Genomic DNA, 18,865 nt, shown 5'->3' on the forward strand with positions numbered 1-18,865 from the left:
CACAGTAAATACTTGTTACCTGCTGGCCATTAATAGTGATGCAGGCAGAGACTTGGTTCTGTTTTCCCTTGTGCCAGGAATTTAGGGCATGTTTTGGGGCGGATGCATGGGTGAGTGAAAATGCAGTGGAGAATGGTGGAGGGTTTATGTAGTAGACTGGGGAGGTTGGCGGGGGCAGCTGGACCCCCAGCCAAGGGCCAGTGAGTGCTGGCCTGTCTCCTTCTGGTGGAACAGAAGATTCCCTTGGATCTTGTTTCTGTCTCCCAAAAGGATGAGCTCTGTGGCCCAGACCCATCCCTGTCCGATGAGCTGACCTCCATCCTTGACGAGCTGACCCAGCTGAGCAAAAGCGAGCACTGCAAGGTGGCCCTCAGAGCCAGGCAGGTAGGCTGGCCGGCTGTGGTCCCTGCCGCTCCCGGGGCTCACGGGGCACCATCCTCCACCACACCCAGCTCCCCGCATGCACAGCCTCTCTGCTGCAGGACCGGCCCTTGGCATCTTCCCTGAGGATGGCTCACCCCAGCCCCTCCATCCCCTCCCCCCACAGGTCCTGATTGCCTCCCACCTCCCCTCCTACGAGCTGAGGCACAACCAAGTGGAGTCCATTTTCCTATCTGCCATCGACATGTATGGCCACCAGTTCTGCCCAGAAAACCTCAAGGTGAGGCCACCTGCATCCTTCCACGTTGCACAGAGCACATGCCATGGCCCAAGTGGGGCCTGGGGGTGGGCAAGTGGGCTCTCCCTGCCCTCCATGGGTTGGCGCTCGGATGCAGGGCACAATCACGAGCACCAGTGGTTTAGTTCAGTGTGGCCAGGGATGCCTGAGGGGCCCAGGGGCAGCTCTGAGAGAGGTTGGGTCCTGCAGGATGGATGGCAAGGCAGCAAGGCTCTCTCAGGAGGCATGATGTTAAAACTCCACATGTGATGGAGCTTATTGGAAGCTGCGAGCACTCACATGGCTGGATCTTGGCTTCATTTACCCAGGGCCCCCTCTTCACCCCCTAAATCTGCCTCATTCACAAGCTTCCAGGCACCCCCTCTATGGCTAGAGCTGGGAACCCTGGGAACAGTCACCCTAGAACTGCCTGCACATTCAGGTCTCATGGGCCTGGGGCCTGGCAGCATTTTGTGATAACAACACGACCAACCTACCTTCCCTGCCGCTACCCCTCCCCTCCTCTGACTGCTGGTTGGAATTTGTTAGCATTCCCCTTTCCTTCTTCGTTTCCCTCTCCATTTCCTGTAGAAATTAATACTCTCAGAAACAACCATCTTTGATGTGCTGCCCACTTTCTTCTACCATGCTAACAAAGTGGTTTGCATGGCATCCTTGGAGGTAAGTGAGTGGGAGGTCCCTGGAACGGCTTCCGTACTGACCAGTGCCGGTCCTGGCATCCGCTGCCTGCACTCCACATGCCTGACCCTGGGCCATGTGCCTGGCAAACATGATCTCAGCATTTTCTCTCCAAGGTAGGTCCTTTTACTTACACCCATCTCACAGAAAAGGGAATGGAGGCTCAGAGAGGTGAAGCAGCTTGCTCAAGGTCACACAGCTGAGAAGTGAAAGAGCCAGGATTTGTATCAAGTCTATCTTAGTCCAGTAGCTCAGTTGGTAAAGAATCCACCTGCAATGCAGGAGACCCCAGTTCAATTGCTGGGTCGGGAAGATCCGCTGGAAAAGGGATAGGCTACCCACTGCAGTATTCTTGGGCTTCCCCTGTGGCTCAGCTGGTAAAGCGGGAGACCTGGGTTCGATCGCTGGGTTGGGAAGATCCCCTGGAAAAGGGAACAGCTACCCACTCCAGTATTCTGTGTAGTCCATGGGGTCGCAAAGAGTTGGACGTGACTCGGCGACTTTCACTTCACTGTTGTAGTCCAAAGTTCTTGCTGGTAACCCCAGCTGTCTTGTGTGTTATTCCAGCCTCCTCTGGCACAGGCACAGTTAAATACTAACCCCCCAAGGGCCAGGTCCAAGGCACTTCCTCTAAACTTTTGATTCCTTGAGCAACGAATTATGGCAACATGTGAAAGTTGTCTACCAGGGAAGCTCATTAGACACTTAGTGTCCAGAGTTTTATTGAGAGCTGGTCACATATGCACCAGAGAAAGCGATGGCAGCCCACTCCAGTACTCTTGCCTGGAAAATCCCATGGACGGAGGAGCCTGGTAGGCTGCAATCCACGAGGTCGCGAAGAGTTGGACACGACTGAACAACTTCCCTTTCACTTTTCACTTTCATGCATTGGAGAAGGAAATGGCAACCCACTCCAGTGTTCTTGCCTGGAGAATCCCAGGGACGGGGGAGCCTCATGGGCTGCTGTCTCTGGGGTCGCACAGAGTTGGACACGACTTAGCAGCAGCAGCAGCACATAAGCACCCTCTGCTTGGCACATACCAAAATTCCAAACTCCCAGGAAGAAAACATATGCTCAGCATAAGTCATACTGTTTGCTTAGTTAATGCACCGCCAACCATTCTTCTCTGCGAATGGTGGGAACCCTCCCCAAATCCAAGTTCTCACATGCTAGCCAAGGGCCAGCCTTGCAAGCAGCAATTTCAAAGGATAGCAGTTAATCCCCGGATTCCCTATCCAGTAAAAAAATTCCCAATGCTTAGTCTTCAGAACTATACTGTCTAATATGCTGGCCACGTGTGGCTTGTGAGCACCTAAGATGTGGCCAGTCTGACTGACCTATGCTGTAAGTGTAGGATACACACTAGATTCCAAAGACTCAGTATGGAGAAAGAATGGAGAATATCTCAATTTTTAAAAAATTGGTTGCCTGTTGAAATGATAATATTTTAGTTATTAGGGATGAAATGAGGTATGTTGTTAAAATCATCTTTACCTGTTCCTTTTAAATGTCTACTAGAAAATCTCAATTTTATTTAAAACTTCCTCTGTGGCCTGTGTTATATTTCTACTGGACAGCATTACTCTGTAGCAGGAGTCAGCAAACTATAGTCTGTGGGTCACATCTGGCCCCCTGCCCAGGTTTGTAAATAAAGTCTTGTTGGAACCCAGCCACGCCCACACATGTACATATTGTCCATGGCACAAATTCATGGCTCTCACAGTGGGAGCTCGGAGTCTCAACTACTGGACCATCAGGGAAGTCCCTGCAGCAGCAGAGTTGAGTAGTTGTGATTTGTGGTAAAGATGATATATTCCACAAAAGCCTAAAATATTTACCACCTGGTCTTTTGCAGAGGAAGTAGCACCCTGAAGAGTGAGCACATTTACTCTTCACTGCTTTCAGTTCAGTTCAGTTCAGTTCAGTCGCTCAGTCGTGTCCTACTCTTTGCGACCCCATGAATCGCAGCACTCCAGGCCTCCCTGTCCATCACCAACTCCCAGAGTTCACCCAGACTCACATCCATCGAGTCAGTGATGCCATCCAGCCGTCTCATCCTCTGTCGTCCCCTTCTCCTCCTGCCCCCAATCCCTCCCAGCATCAGAGTCTTTCCCAATGAGTCAATTCTTCACATGAAGTGGCCAAAGTACTGGAGTTTCAGCTTTAGCATCAGTCCCTCCAAAGAAATCCCAGGGCTGATCTCCTTCAGAATGGACTGGTTGGATCTCCTTGTAGTCCAAGGGACTCTCAGGAGTCTTCTCCAACACCACAGTTCAAAAGCATCAATTCTTCGGCACTCAGCCTTCTTCACAGTCCAACTCTCACATCCATACATGACCACAGGAAAAACCATAGCCTTGACTAAACGGACCTTTGTTGGCAAAATAATGTCTGTGCTTTATAATATGCTATCTAGGTTGGTCATAACTTTCCTTCCAAGGAGTAAGCGTCTTTTCATTTCATGGCTGCAGTCACCATCTGCAGTGATTTTGGAGCCCAAAAAAATAAAGTCTGCCACTGCCTCCACTGCTCTGCTTTAGGGATCGTGTTTTGGGCTTGTCTCTGGGCTTTCTCAGGTGCAGTCTGTGCTTCTGTCTCATTAGGTTTACGTGCGGAGGGGCTACATCGCCTATGAGCTAACCAGCCTGCAGCACCGCCAGTTCCCGGATGGCACCTGTGTGGTGGAATTCCAGTTCATGCTGCCCTCCTCCCACCCGCACCGGTACAGAGTGGTACCCACCTGGGGAGGGGGTGGCTTTATGTTTCTTTTCTCCCTGACCACTGTAGTCCTGTCTCTGGAGGCACCCAGCAGGGATGTCTGGGAACCGCTGGGGAGACATTAGGCACACCATTCCCCAGCCTGGTGTCTCTCCATGTCTCCATTCTCTTTTCAGTAGCATGGAGATAACCCCATGCCTGCCTCCTAACTCTGCACTGTCTGGGCTGGTAGGCGCTACCTCCCTGTGGGATATTGAAATTAAAATGCATCAAAACTAAATTAAAAATTCAGGTCCTTGGTCACACCAGCTCACGTGTGACTTGTGGCTGCCACATTGGACATTGTGGTTCTAGAACATTCCACCAATGCAGAAAGTTCTGTTGGACAAAGTTGTCCAAGACCCTGATGAAGAATGAGGCACAGGCAGCATTTAGGCCCGTGCCTGGCACACAGAAAGTTGATGAATGGTGAGGATCCCTTTGATGACCGTGACAGATACTGTTGTTACTGTCCGATGGCATGACGTGTGTCAAGTCCTATGCTAAGAGCTTTCACACTCTCCTCTATTCAGCTTTATTCCCCATCCCACAAAATAAAGATTGTCACCTTTGCCCCGCTGAGAGGAAAGGGGACTGACTAGGGGCTTGGGATCATTTTGGGGTCCGTGAGAGATGTGGTATAAGAACTTTTGAACTTGCGCCCTCCTGAGGAGGCAGTCTTTGCCTTTGTTTATTTATTTGGCTGCACCGGGTCTTAATTGTGGCACAAGAGAGCTTCGGTCTTCATTGTAGCACGTGGGGTCTTTAGTCATGGCATGTGAACTCTCTGTTGTGGCACGTGGGATCCAGTTCCCTGACCAGGGATCGAACCCAGGCCCCCTGCATTGGGAGCGCAGGGTCTTAGCCACTGGACCACCAGGGAAGTCCTAGAATTCTTTGCCTCTGGAGCTCTTTGTTGCAGCAGTTCAGCGCTGCTAGGAAAGAAGAATGGGGTAGTCACTCACACTCTGTTTCTTGGAAGAACCCGCGTGAGTGTCCTGGTCATGGTTGTGACCCTTAGTATATATAGACACACAGCATTATTATCAGTCAGGGAGACACTGAGGACCCTGGAGGGCTTCCTCGACCATCTCAGGCCCTTGCTGTTGCTGTCAGCTAGAAGGGCCAGGAGCTTACCCGGGACCTGTGGCCTCAGCTGCCCCACGGCCCTGTTCTTCCAGGCCTCTGGGAAGGTCACAAGGGGTGACATTTCACCCCCCGCCCCAAGCCAAGCCTGACTGGACCCTCCACACCTGTGTCTGTAAAACTAGGTGTTTTGTGACCATAGGGGAGGTCAGGTGAGAGACCAGCAGGACTGAGGTCCAGGCCCCTGGTGTGCTGTGCATGGCCAGAGGGGGATCTCTCCCCCTATCCCTTCCACCTCCGATTCTAAGCCCCCCTCTTTCAGAAGACTCTGTTGTGGGGCTGGCTCACCGAAGCTTCCAGGGCAGGAACGGCTCTTGGGGCTGGATCTGCAGGCGGCTCCCTCACCCCCCACCTCCCACCCCCACTGCAGGATGACCATGCCCATCAGTGTCACCAACCCGGAGCTGCTGAGACACAGCACGGAGCTCTTCATGGACAGTGGCTTCTCCCCCAAGTCCCAGCGAATCGGAGCCATGGTCGCCTTCCAGAGATTCGAGGATTTCGTCAGGTACCCAGCGGGGCTCAGTATCCCCAGAACACCCCAACCACAGGGCCTGAGCGCGCTTCCCCTGAACCCCCACCTGTTCACTGCACACACAGGTGGGGGTGGCCTGGACACATGGCTCAGGGACTTAATAATAATAGAATAATATAGCATCAAAAGTGTGAGTTTTCATGTCAGCACCTCCTGCTTTTGAATACTGTCTCACCCTGCTTCTTGACTATAAGACTCTGAACAAATGCTTTCTCTCAATACCTTTGTTTTCTCATCCGTATAAGGGGTACAAGAGGACTTTACTTCATAGGGTCACCATGAGATAATACATTAAAAATATTGTATTTAAACCGTTGTTAGTATGTAGATAACATGTTCAGAAATGTCAGTATCATTCCCCTTTTGAAAATATTTGTGTATGTATCCAACCGTGTTGGGTCTTCGATGCGTCATGCAGGATCTTTTACTGGAGCGCATGGACCCTCCAGTTGTGGCACGTGGGCTCCACAACATGTGAGATCCTAGTTCCCCGACCAGGGGTCAAAGCCACATCCCCTGCGAGGCAGATTGTTAACCACCAGCCCACCAGGGAAGTCCCCGTTGCCCTTTCTCAGCCTGCCCCTGTATATTATGCATCATGCTTGGATTATCTTGTATCTTCACAACAGCTTTGGGAGGTGTTGCTGCTGCTGCTGCTAAGTCGCTTCAGTCGTGTCCGACTCTGTGCGACCCCATAGACGGCAGCCCACCAGGCTCCCCCGTCCCTGGGATTCTCCAGGCAAGAACACTGGAGTGGGTTGCCATTTCCTTCTCCAATGCGTGTTTGTTATCCTCAGTTGACTCAGAGAAGTGAGATGAGATTACAGGACTCTCCCAGCCAGTAAAAAAGGGACCCTAGCCGTGCCCCCAAAGTATTGGAACCCTTTCTTCTATTCACCATCTGAAACCACATAGGTTCATTCTTCTTTTGGGGGAAGACCCCATCACTAGTGCCTCCGACCTAGTCAGGAACCACAGGAGCTCTGCACAGACTTGGATGTGCTCACAGTGTGGTGGTTGGGAAAGAGGGAGAGTCCGGGTCTGACTTACGACCTCGTGGGGCAGCAGCCCCTCAGCCCTCCCTCTCTGCTCCGCACCCCCAGGAACTTTGATGAGGTCATCTCCTGCTTTGCCAACGTGCCCAAGGACACCCCCCTTTTCAGCAAGGCCCGGAATTCCCTGTACTCTGAGGACGACAGCAAGGTGAGGATGTGAGCAGGGAGCAAGCCAAGGAGGGGTAGGCTGGGGGCCCCGGGCCCTTCTACTTGGTTTTCTTGGCGACCCCCTTTGGTTTTCTGTCCCAGAGCCTCCGAGAGGAGCCAATCCACATCCTGAACGTGGCCCTCCAGCACGCGGACCACCAGGAGGATGAGCAGCTGGTGCCCATTTTCCGAACATTCGTGCAGTCCAAGGTACGCTGGGCAGCCTCTGGGTCTGGGTCCCTGAGAAGGAGGAGGACCGTCTTGAGGTGTCCATGTGCCCGAGTTGTCTTGAGAGCTTCAGAGCCACAGGCCTGGCTGCCCACACCGGCTCTGCTTTGCCCGTGACCTTGGGCAGAGGAGGCTGAACAGGCCAGAAATTCTGCTTCTCCCCGCAGTAACACGGGGGTGGCGTTTCTCTCCCTGGGAGTTGCCGTAATAAGATGACACAGTATATACACCACCTTATGCAGACGATACAGTCAGTAAATGGTTTTGGAGTTGAGGGCAGTGTTTTCATTGGGATGAGCCAGAGAACTCGCTGTTGTATTTACTGGTTTTGGTTACACGGGGTCTTTGTTGCTGCGAGCGGGTGTTCTCCATCTGTGGACAGCGGGGGCAGCTCTCGAGCTAGGGTGCTCGGGCGTCTTGTTGCAGTGGCTTCTCTTGTCGCGGAGCACAGGCTCAAGGGCGTGAAGGCTTCCGTAGTTGTGGCTCACAGGCTTAGTTGCTCTGCGGCGTGTGGGATCTTCCCCAACCAGGGATCGAACCCCTGTCCCCTGCACTGGCAGATGGATTCTTTACCACTGGGCCACCAGGGAAGTCCAAAACTCCCAATTTTAAAATGGTCACTTACATTAACGACCATTTATGCAGATAACTGGGTTGGTTTTATAAACATGTGGTGTCATGTATAATAATGTGTGTGTGTATATATTTTAACAGCTGTATTGAACATAGTTTACGTACCATACCGTTCCTCCATATAAAGTATGCACTTCAGTGCTTCTTGGTACCATAGTCCTCTTTTCTGCAGTTTTGTTTTCCTTCGTTTCAGTTTCCCATGGCCAACTATAGTCCAAGAACATTAAATGGAAAATGCCAGAAGTAGGCAATTTGTCAGTTTCAAGTCACGTGCCATTCTGAATTGCTATGAGGAAATATTACACCATCCTGCTCAGTCTGACTCAGATGCGAATCATCCCTTTGTCCAGCGCATCCACCATTTGTCACTTAGGAGGTGGCTGGGTTGTCCCATCAGTTGTCATGGTATTGCAGTAGTTAAGTCACCTGTATTTTATCTAATTATGCCCCAAAGTGCAAGGGTAGTGATGCCAGCAATTCGGATATGCCAAAGAGAAGCCATAGGGTGCTTCCCTTAAATGAAAAGGTGAAAGGTCTTGACTTAATAAGGCAGGAAAAAAACATGAGTTGCTAAGATCTACAGTAAGATTGACTCTTCTAGCCATGAAATTGTGAAGGAGGAAAAAAGAAATGTACCCTTAAACTGCAAACATTATGGCCACAGTGAGTGATAAGTGCTTAGTTAAGACAGAAAAGGCATTAAACTACAAGAAAATATTTTGAGAGCCCACAATCACATAGCTTTTATTACAGTAAATGGCTATAATTTTTCTGTGTGGTTAATCTCCTATTGTGGGCTTTCCTGGTGGCTCAGGAAAAGAATCTGCCTACAATACAGAAGACCCAGGATTGATCCCTGGATCAGGAAGATTTCCTGGAGAAGGGAATGGCAACCCACTCCAGTATTCTTGCCTGGAGAATTCCATGAACAGAAGAACCTGGCGGGCTACAGTACCTAATTTGTAAATTAAACTTTATTGTAGGTATGTATAGGGGAAAAAAAAAAACAACCTAGTATATATAGGGTTTGGTATTATCCATGGTTCCATTCATCCACGAGATTGTGGATCATATCCCCGGTCAGTAAGGAGACACTACTAATATATTCATAGACTCGTGTAACCATCATTACGGTCATTTTATTTTAGAGCGTTTTCACCACCCCCACCAAAGTACCCCATACCCATCAGCAGCCACCCCATTTTCCCTGCACTCGACACCCTTTCCCTGCCCTCGAAAACCACTAATCTACTTTCTGTCTGTGAATTTGCTCTTTCTGGGTGTTTCCTATCAATAAACTAAGTGGAGTTTCATACAATATGAGGCCTTTGGGGACTGGCCTCTTTTACTTGGCATGTTTTCAAGGTTCATCCAGGTAACAGTAACATGTATCAGGGCTTCATTCCTTTGTGTGACCAACTATGATCCTATTGTATGTTTGATTTTTAATGCAGAAAAACATCCTTGTGGAGTGTGGACTCCGAAGAATCACATTCCTGATTGCCCAAGAGGTCAGTCCGATGCTCGGCGCATCTGAGTTCTTCACATTCTTCAAGACTCGGTGCCATTTATTTGAAGTTTGCTCTGTAGATTGGGGTAGGAAAAATCAATGGCTAAAGGAGAGATGGCTTTCCAAATGATTTGTTCTAGCAGTGGACTGGGTAATGGTTAAAAATTGTAAAACAAGTCTATATTTAAGTAAGTCGTGCTTGACTCAATTTTCTTTCATATGTCTTTTTGCAGAAAGAATTTCCCAAGTTTTTCACATTCAGAGCAAGAGATGAGGTATGGTGAAGAGCAATGAAGCGGTTCTCTCTTCCCTGGGATCTTTGATATTCAGGAAGAATATTGTCCCCAGTCCTTATGATCCCTGTATTCTAGAAGTGCAACTTAAGTGCAGACTCCAGCCTTCCCCTGGGCTGGTGTTCCCAGTGAGAGCCCCACGTTTGTATGTGGGCCTCAGACCTCACATTTCCCACCCTTTCAGCCTTTGCTAGACACGTTTCTGTCTCACCTGGAGAATTTTTATACTTGCTGCTGTAACTCTGTAAGACAGGCCTCCCACCCTCTTTTGTTTATATTCTTCTAGGACAGTGGTTTGCAAACTGTGGCTTGCAGACTGGCTCCCTGTGTTTTAGGGGTCGATTGGCTGGTTTTTGTTTTGTTTTGTTTTGGCCGTGACAACATGGCTTGCGGAATCCTAGTTCTCTGACTAGGAAACGAACCCAGGCCCCCTGCAGTAGAAGCACAGAGTCTCAGCCACCGGACCACCAGGAAATTCCCCAGCCCCCTGTTTTTATAACCAAAGTTTGATTGGGACACAGGCATACTCATTAATCTCTTGCTGTCTCCTATGGCTTTCTGGCTCCAGCAGTAGAATCAGGCAGAGTCGAGTACACTCAGCCCTCCGTGTCTGCAGTTTCCACATCCGTGGATTCACCCAACCACAGGTGGAATCTCTGTGATCGGTCTTATCCGCGGACGCAGGACACATGGCTTCAGGAGTCAGACTGTGGCTGTGACCGACTGTGTACTCCATCGGTTCTCTGGCCTTTTGAGAAAAAGTTTGCTCATCCCTGTTCTAGAAAAGGCGATCTTGTTCCCAGCACAGACCCAGCCTCCAGCAAACAGTATTTTAATCTATCCAGAGCCTCACTTTACTACTTAAGACCCATCCTTCCTTTAGCCTCTTCAGTTAAAACTCTAGCACCATCAGTCACTTCCTTCTGGGGACCAATCTCCTCAAGGAAACCAGGGCTTAGGGACTTCTTGAGAAGTACTCTGTGTCGTGGCTCACAGAAAACAGCCTGGTGGGCCGCAGGTGCTGGGGACTCACTGGGCTCCCCCAGGGCTGAGAGACTTGCACCACGCAAGACCTTCCTCTCTGCTGGACCTTCACAAAATCTCAACTCTCCAATCTCTCGAGTTCATGGTTAGAGGACACTATGACTGCCTCATTCCTGAGCACTAAACCCGCAGCGCCAGGGGGCATGCAGGACAGGGCGTGGATCAGCGGGCTTGCCACCTCAGTGTCCAGCTCCACGTGGGTCTCTGTGTCTGTCTGTTTTCTCTCCCCGGTCGGCCCGCAGTTTGCAGAAGATCGCATCTACCGTCACTTGGAGCCGGCCCTGGCCTTCCAGCTGGAGCTCAGCCGGTTGCGAAACTTCGATGTGACCGCCATGCCCTGTGCCAACCACAAGATGCACCTGTACCTGGGCGCCGCCAGAGTGAAGGAGGGTGCCGAGGTCACGGACCACAGGTTCTTCATCCGGGTCATCATCAGGCACTCGGACCTGATCACCAAGGTTGATGTCAGCGGGAGTTTGTGTCTCCTTGGGGGCCAGCCTTGCTGGGATTGAGTCCCACTCAGGGCAGGGCCTGGGCTGCATGCGGGGATCGCAGGGTGAACGGGGCACCCACAGCCCTGGCCTTGTAACCAACAGTCCAGTCTAGAGGGGACAAGAGGTAGATAGTGGCTTATTTTCATGGGGTAACGTGCAGATTCTTTCTTCCATCCCAGAGATGTGTCTGCATGAGAGAATCAGGAGGATAGAAAAGAAAGGTCCTGGTAGTTAAGGGCTTTTTCTGTATTTGTTGATTGAGTGCACCTTCATGTCCCATTGTTTCTCTCATTTACAAAAGTAATTCATGACTATCCTGTGAAGATTGCAAGCAATACTGAAAATACTTCCAAAAATCAAGGAGGGGCTTTCCTGCTGGTCCAGTGGTTATGACTCTGCTTCCAGTGCAGAGGGCACAGGTTCGATCCTTGGTCACGGAACTAATATCCCACATGCAGCGTGGCTTGGCCAAAAAAAGAAATCAAAGAAAAGGACCCAGAATCCTGCCACTCAGGGGTCAGCCCTGTTGGTGACCCTTTGTGGGCCTCATTCCATTCGTGTATTCGAATTGGGTTGTAGGTAGAAGGTTCCAGATGGGAGCTCAGGCTGGACATACCATGTAAAGCTTGGTTTTTACTGTAGACCTCCTTCTGTGTTAATGAAGGTGATCCCCTCCCTGCAGTTCCCTAGCACGGAGGTATCACATGTATGTAATGTTTTTAAGGAATCCTCTAGTGATGAGTGCTAAGCTAATCTCAGTGTTTTCCTGCCCCAGGTGTTCTAATAGCTTTTATGATTATCCAGGTAAGTGCAAGTCGCTCAGTTGTGTCCGACTCTTTGCGACCCCATGGACTGTAGAGTCCATGGAATTCTCCAGGCCAGAATACTGGAGTGGGCAGCCATTCCCTTCTCCAGGGGGTCTTCCCAACCCAGGGATCGAACCCGGGTCTCCCGCGTTGCCGGCAGATTCTTTACCAGCTGAGCCGCCAGGGAAGGCCAACAGACCAGGAGATGGTTGCCATTGAAAAGATGGTTTGTTTGTCACTCACAGATCCCAAGGGGAGGGGGCACTCTGTATCATGGGGACCACGTGGGGAAGTGCCAGGGCTGCTCAGGAGGCCGTGCGAGGGGGGATTCATGGGCAGGGGCCTTTATTGTGGGTTTCGCAGGAAGGACCAGGTGAGGCAGATGGGCAGGCTTGGCAGTGGCTGTCTTGAGTGATTTCAGCAGGCTCTGAACATAGGGGCTGTCTCTAGTTGTCTGATGCCTGGCCCTGGGTTGATTATGGCCCAAGGACAGTAGCCTGGAGCGTGAGCCTGATGAGGAATAGCAGGGTGTGGACCGTGGATTGGTTGGATTGGTTGGTTTGCCTAAAAAGCGGGCTCACGGGTGAGTTGTTTACAATATCTCGGAAGAGACTTTAAGACCCCTCTGGGGTCAGCACAGCAGAAAACACAGAAACTAAAAGAGGTGCCGAGTACACGAGTCGGCCTCGGACATCTCTTTGCCTCTGGAGGTGGGGCTCTGCTGCCTTACCGGGCGCACCTTTCGGAGGAGGGGCTGTTCTCCCCTCTCCCTAACTCTCTGAGCCCTGCACCCCTGGCCTTAGCGGTTGCCCCCTCCCGCTTTTACAGGAAGCCTCCTTCGAGTACCTCCAGAACGAGGGCGAGCGGCTGCTCCTGGAGGCCATGGACGAGCTGGAGGTGGCATTCAGTAACACCAGCGTGCGCACCGACTGCAACCACATCTTCCTCAACTTCGTGCCCACCGTCATCATGGACCCCTCCAAGGTCTCCGCTCGGCGGGCGGGGCTCTCACCAGGCTCTGGGGGTTCACCTTCCCTGGGACCCTCCTGCTTTGGGGTATTGTCTCCCGGTGTGTGAGACCCCAGCTGCAGGGTGCATACGTGCGTGTCTCAGCCTCGATTGCTGCAGGTGGAGCACAAAGCTTCCATCAATTAATTCTAGAGCCATATTCCAAGCCCCCCCCCCCCGCCCCCCCCCGCCGAGGACTGTCCCTAAGGATGTTCCCCCTCTGTGGGCATGCTTCACTTTTCAGGAAATGCGGGTGCCCAGAATGTCCTCTGCAAAACAGAGCTCTGGCCTCTCCCTAGTTCCAGGCTCTGTCGTGGGCTGCCGGTGGGTCGGGGAGTGGGTAAGAACCTGAGGTCTGTGGCTCAACCATCCTCCACGGCTGGCTCCTCCACAGCTGGTTCCTCACAAGCAGGCAGAGTTTGTGGTGGTGATTCTGGGATGAAAGAAGTCCTTTCAGTCCATCAGCTTGGCATGTGGGGTGGGGTGCAGAGGCTCATGCTGACTCCCCAGCTCCACCAGTTCATGTCGTTCCCAGAAGAGAAAATGCATAGGCTTGGGATACATGACGGAGAGGAAGACATAGGAGCTCTAGCTCTTACCAGCCTCAGTTTCCTCCTCTGTCAAAAATGCTAGCCTCTCTGGGTAACTGTGGGGACAGAGTGAGACACTGAGCTAAAATCAAAGATACCTTTGCGTCTTACCAGCTAACAGTGATACATGCAACAGATTACTGTGCTGTATACACGCAGTGCATCTTGCATTTGGTGGATTTCACCATTCTGTCATCGTCAGAGCGAGAACAGTTACGAGTGTGTGCAGTTTAGGTTCTGAAATTGAACCGCTGTGGTTTGCGGCAGATCGAGGAGTCGGTGCGGTCCATGGTGATGCGCTACGGCAGCCGGCTGTGGAAGCTCCGCGTGCTTCAGGCTGAGGTCAAGATCAACATCCGCCAGACCACCACCGACAGCGCCATCCCCATCCGCCTCTTCATCACCAACGAGTCAGGCTACTACCTGGACATCAGCCTCTACAAGGAAGTGACGGACCCCAGATCTGGGAATGTAAGGCCGGGCTGGGTCACAGAAGTCGCATCAGAGTGGAGGCCTGAGCCCCTGCTCTGTGTCCGTGGGTCTGTGTCTGCTTCAGGAAAGTTCATTTGTGTCAGATGTTAGAGTCTACACAGAAGTGACACCACGTGGCGTCTTTCTGACGTACTCCGCTTGGTATGCTAGTCTCTAGGTCCCTCCATGTTGCGGCCAGTGGCGTTATTTTGTTCGTTTTGGTGGCTGAGTAGCATTCCGTCTTGGCATTTTCATTGAGGCAGGAAGAAATAAATTGAGCAGGAGTGTGGTTCTCTGAGACTTGCCTCCCTCACTCTCTCTCTCTCTCTCTCTCTCTTTCTGGTCCAGATCTTGTTTCACTCCTTTGGCAGCAAGCAAGGCCCCCAGCATGGGATGCTGATCAACACTCCCTACGTCACCAAGGATCTGCTTCAGGCCAAGCGATTCCAGGCCCAGTCCCTGGGCACCACCTACGTGTATGACTTCCCAGAAATGTTCAGGCAGGCAAGTCCTGGGACTGAGACTCAGTACTGCCCGGGGTCCCCCTTTCGAGACTCCACCAGCATCCACAACCACCTTTCTCAGTTACTTTTCTAAAGACCTCACTCTAAAAAACAGTCTGCATGAATGAAAAGAAACTAATATTGGGAATGACTTCATAGTATGTTTTTCTAAAACAAGACTTATTTCATCCCAGTGGTAAAAAGAAAATAATATAGAAACTTTGGACAACAAAGGAGAGTGGAAGGAATAAAAAAGTAACTCCTAGTTCCGTATACTAAAGACAAATTGCTTACCATTTCCTTCTGGTCTTGTTAATGCATATATTAAATACCTGCTATAAGCCAGGCACCATTCTAAGGGTGGCTAGACCATGAGGAAGAGGATGGGGTCACTACCTTTGAGGAATTTAAAAAAATAATGTTTTATGTTTTTACAAATTTTGAATTATACACTGGATACAGAATCTATACTGGGTATTTCCTTCAAGCATGTTTTCTATGCCTGTGTTTTTTTACGTAGAAGTGCCTTTCAAGGAGACTGACCGCACTGGTACTGGTGAAGAGGATGCCTTTTACATCCTCTCCGTTGCCTTGTGTTCATGAAACTGAGACTGTGGACAGGAAAGCATCAGTGCACTTTAGGCATGAGATGCAGGGTAGTAGGAAAAGCTGCTGTTAAGGGTCAGGAAGTCCTGGACTTGAATCCCAAATCTGTCCTTTTCTTCCTGTTTGTCCCCAGGCAAGTTCCTTCACCTCTCGGGGCCTCTCTTCTCTCCTCTGTTCAATGAGAATAATAATTAGTACCTACCTCCCAAGGTTGTAGTAAGAAATACATATTAAGTATTCAGTAGAGGACACAACTGAGCGACTTCCCTTTCACTTTTCACTTTCATGCATTGGAGAAGGACATGGCAGCCCACTCCAGTGTTCTTGCCTGGAGAATCCCAGGGATGGTGGAGCCTGGTGGGCTGCCGTCTATGGGGTCGCACAGAGTCGAACACGACTGAAGTGACTTAGCAGCAGCAGCAGCAGCAGCAGCAGAGGCTATTTTAATAAATGGAAACTTTTATGATTAAGAATGTTATTGTCTGTATCCTTCTGCCTTGGACATCATGGGCCACAAGAATAAGAAACAGACATATCAAAAATAAATCCATCCACTTTTCTTTTAGATAAAGAAAGAGTACTGTGGACTAAATTTGAAAGCAGATGAAAAGGAATATTTCCCAGAAACATACATCTTATCAAAACTAACTCAAGAAGAAATAGAAAATATAGATTATAAGCATTAGTGAAATTGAATTACTCCATCTGTTCTACCTTTAAAAAAAAAAACTGGAGTTCTTGATCAATGCATTAAAATAAGAAAAAGAAATAAAAGATACAAGAATAGAAAGAAGCAAAGTGGTGTTTTTTGTAGATGATAAAATGCCTCTACAAGTAATCCAAGAGGATTTGAAGAAGCTGCAAGATAACACAGCAAGATTACTAGGTACCAGTGCGTGCCTGTTCGCTCAGTTGTGCCCGATTCTGCAGCCCCATGAACTGTAGCCCACCAGGCTCCTCTATCCATGAGATTTTCCAGGCACGAATACTGGAGTGAGTTGCCATTCCCTTCTCCAGCTAGGTCAGTGTACAAAAATTAATTGTGCTCTCATAGACAAGCAATAATTCTAAGATCTTATTGGAAAAATGCCATTTACAATATTAAGATCAACTCTAAAGTTTCCCTAGGAATAAATTAAAAAAAAATACAAGGCCTTTATAGGGTAAATTTTGAAACTTTATGGAAGTACTTTAAGCCTAAATAAACAGAGATATAGCGTGCTTATGAATGATCGGAAGAGGCAATATTGTAAACATAATAGTTCCCCACATAATATATTCAGTATAATTCTGGAGTTTTGGGTGCAACTTAAAAGTTCATAGGAAAAGTAAAAGTTTGTGAATAGCAAAAGCAATTTTGAAAAAATAATCTGGGAGACTTGTCTTAGCCGTCCTTTAAAATAAGTAATTATTTTCAAGCAGCTGGAGCTAAACAGATAGGCCAATGGAACAGAATAGAGTCTAGAATCAGACCCACTTATAAACAAAGCCTTGACAGAATGCAGAGGTGGAATTGTGAAGGAAGGGAAATACATCTCACTAAAAGATACAAAGACATTTCTTATCTAATTTGGGAAATAAATTTTTATTTCTACCTCATCTGGTATACAAAAATAAATTTCAAGAGAATTAAAACCACTTGGAGTGAGTTAAAAGCATAATCATAGGAAAACCCCACAAATTTGACTACATTAAAATTTAAAAGTTATTTATGTAAAAAGACCCCAGCTTGGGGGACCCAAAGCTGGGGCTCTGGGACAACCCAGAGTGATGGGGTGGGGAGGGAGGTGGGAGGGGGTTCAGTATCGGGGAGACATGTACACCCATGGCTGATTCATGTCTATGTATGGCAAAAAACCACCACAATATTGTAATTAGCCTCCAATTAAATTAATTAATTTTTTTAAAAAAGACCCCAGCTTGGGAGAATATGTTTCAATGTCTGTTACCAGCAAGAGATTAGAACAATATTATGTAAGAGAAACTCTGATCAATATATTCTAAGGTGCTCACCTAAGTGACAATCAGTGAAGTATGGATCAACGTTACAGCAAAAAAAAAATCAGTATAATTTCACACCCCGCAGATGGGAAAGCATGAAAATATTTGACAAAACCAGATGTGGACGAGTATATGGACCAAAGGAGCTCTCACACATTCTTACTGTAAAGCAATTTGATAACATCTAGGAAAACGGAAGATTCACATATGCTATGACCCAGCGATTCCACTCCTAGGTATCTACCAATGTAAAAAGACCATAGAAATGTTCTTTATAGCATTATCGGTAGTACTGTAGAAATGGGAATCTAAACGTTTCTACTAAAAATCATGAGTAAATAGATTGTGACATATTCATTCCATGAAAAACTGAACATGAGGGAAAAGGAATAAAACAGAGCTAAATTTATCAACATGGATAAATCTCTCAAATATACTGGAGAGTTGGAAAAATAAGTTGTAGAAGGACATACCTGGTGTGACACCATTTATTTAAGAGAGAAGTCATGCAAAATAATGCTACATGTTTTAATGTCTGCACATATGATGAGATAGAAGCATAAACACATACAGAGGACTTGACTGACACTAAGTTCAGGATGGGCTTCCCTACTGGCTCAGCTGGTACAGAATTTGCCTGCAAAGCAGGAGACCTGGGCTCGAACCCCTGGGTTGGGAAGATCTCCTGGAGAAGGAAATGGCAACCCACTCCAGTACTCTTGCCTGGAGAATTTCATGGACAGAGGAGCCGAGCAGGTTACATCCATAGGATCACAAAGAATTGGATACAAGTGTGTGATTTTCACTTTCTTTCAAGTTCAGGATAATGGTTACCTGAGGGGAGCAGGGGGAGGGACAGATGGGAATGGGATGGGAAGGGGCACACCAGGGGCTTCAGCTGCATTTCTATTATTTCTTATTAAAAAATTCTTAAAGCAACTTTGAAGAAATTATGATTTGACAAAACTGCAACATAGATGCACAGGTATTTATTTTTTCTGCATGTTTTTGCTGAGTGCTTTAACTAGTTTGTGATTAAGAAAGAAAGGCAGCCCTAGAAAATGTACTTCCTTACTGGCAACTTCAGATTTTTCTCTTTCCTCCCTTCTCTGTAGGCTCTTTTTAAAATGTGGCACTCCTCAGACAAATACCCCAAAGACATCCTGACGTACACCGAACTCGTGCTGGATCCGCAGGGCCAGCTGGTGGAGATGAACCGACTTCCTGGAGGAAATGAGGTGAAGAACTGAGTCGGTTTGCTCTACAGAAGAAATGAACACAACACTGTAGATCAACTGTACTTCAATGACATTTTTTTAAAAAGCGAACCCACAGAGCCCAGCTCCTGGCTGGAATCCTCCTGTAAAAAAATTTTCTCCCTAGGGGTTTCCCTGGCTGTTGAGTGGTTAAGACTTTCTTTCCAGTGTAGGAAGGGCTTCCCCTTGTGGCTCAGCTGCTAAAGAATCTGCCTGCAATGCAGGAGACCTGGGTGCGATCCCTGGGTTGGGAAGATCCCCTGGAGAAGGGAAAGGCCACCCACTCCAGTATTCTGGCCAGGAGAATTCCATGGACTGTATAGTCCATGGAGTTGCAAAGAGTTGGTCACGACTGAGCGACTTTCACTTTCCATTAAAGGGGGTGTGGGTTCGATCCCTGGTCGGGGGACTAAGATCCCACATG

General features: G+C 48.8%; 1 protein-coding gene across 1 annotated transcript in view; it reads left to right on the forward strand.

The window, feature by feature from the left end:
- ACACB (acetyl-CoA carboxylase beta) overlaps window positions 1-18,865 on the forward strand; it is a 98,867-nt gene that overhangs the window by 57,195 nt on the left and 22,807 nt on the right. Inside the window, 14 exon segments of the mRNA XM_018061094.1 lie at window positions 271-384; window positions 548-661; window positions 1,250-1,339; window positions 3,962-4,080; window positions 5,632-5,769; window positions 6,900-6,999; window positions 7,101-7,208; window positions 9,314-9,370; window positions 9,603-9,644; window positions 10,949-11,164; window positions 12,835-12,990; window positions 13,872-14,075; window positions 14,424-14,579; window positions 18,301-18,423. Of these exon segments, the coding sequence (XP_017916583.1) occupies window positions 271-384; window positions 548-661; window positions 1,250-1,339; window positions 3,962-4,080; window positions 5,632-5,769; window positions 6,900-6,999; window positions 7,101-7,208; window positions 9,314-9,370; window positions 9,603-9,644; window positions 10,949-11,164; window positions 12,835-12,990; window positions 13,872-14,075; window positions 14,424-14,579; window positions 18,301-18,423 (1,737 nt within the window).

This window comes from Capra hircus, chromosome 17 (assembly GCF_001704415.2).
Source record: "Capra hircus breed San Clemente chromosome 17, ASM170441v1, whole genome shotgun sequence".
In the NCBI taxonomy this organism is placed as follows: Eukaryota; Metazoa; Chordata; class Mammalia; order Artiodactyla; family Bovidae; genus Capra; species Capra hircus.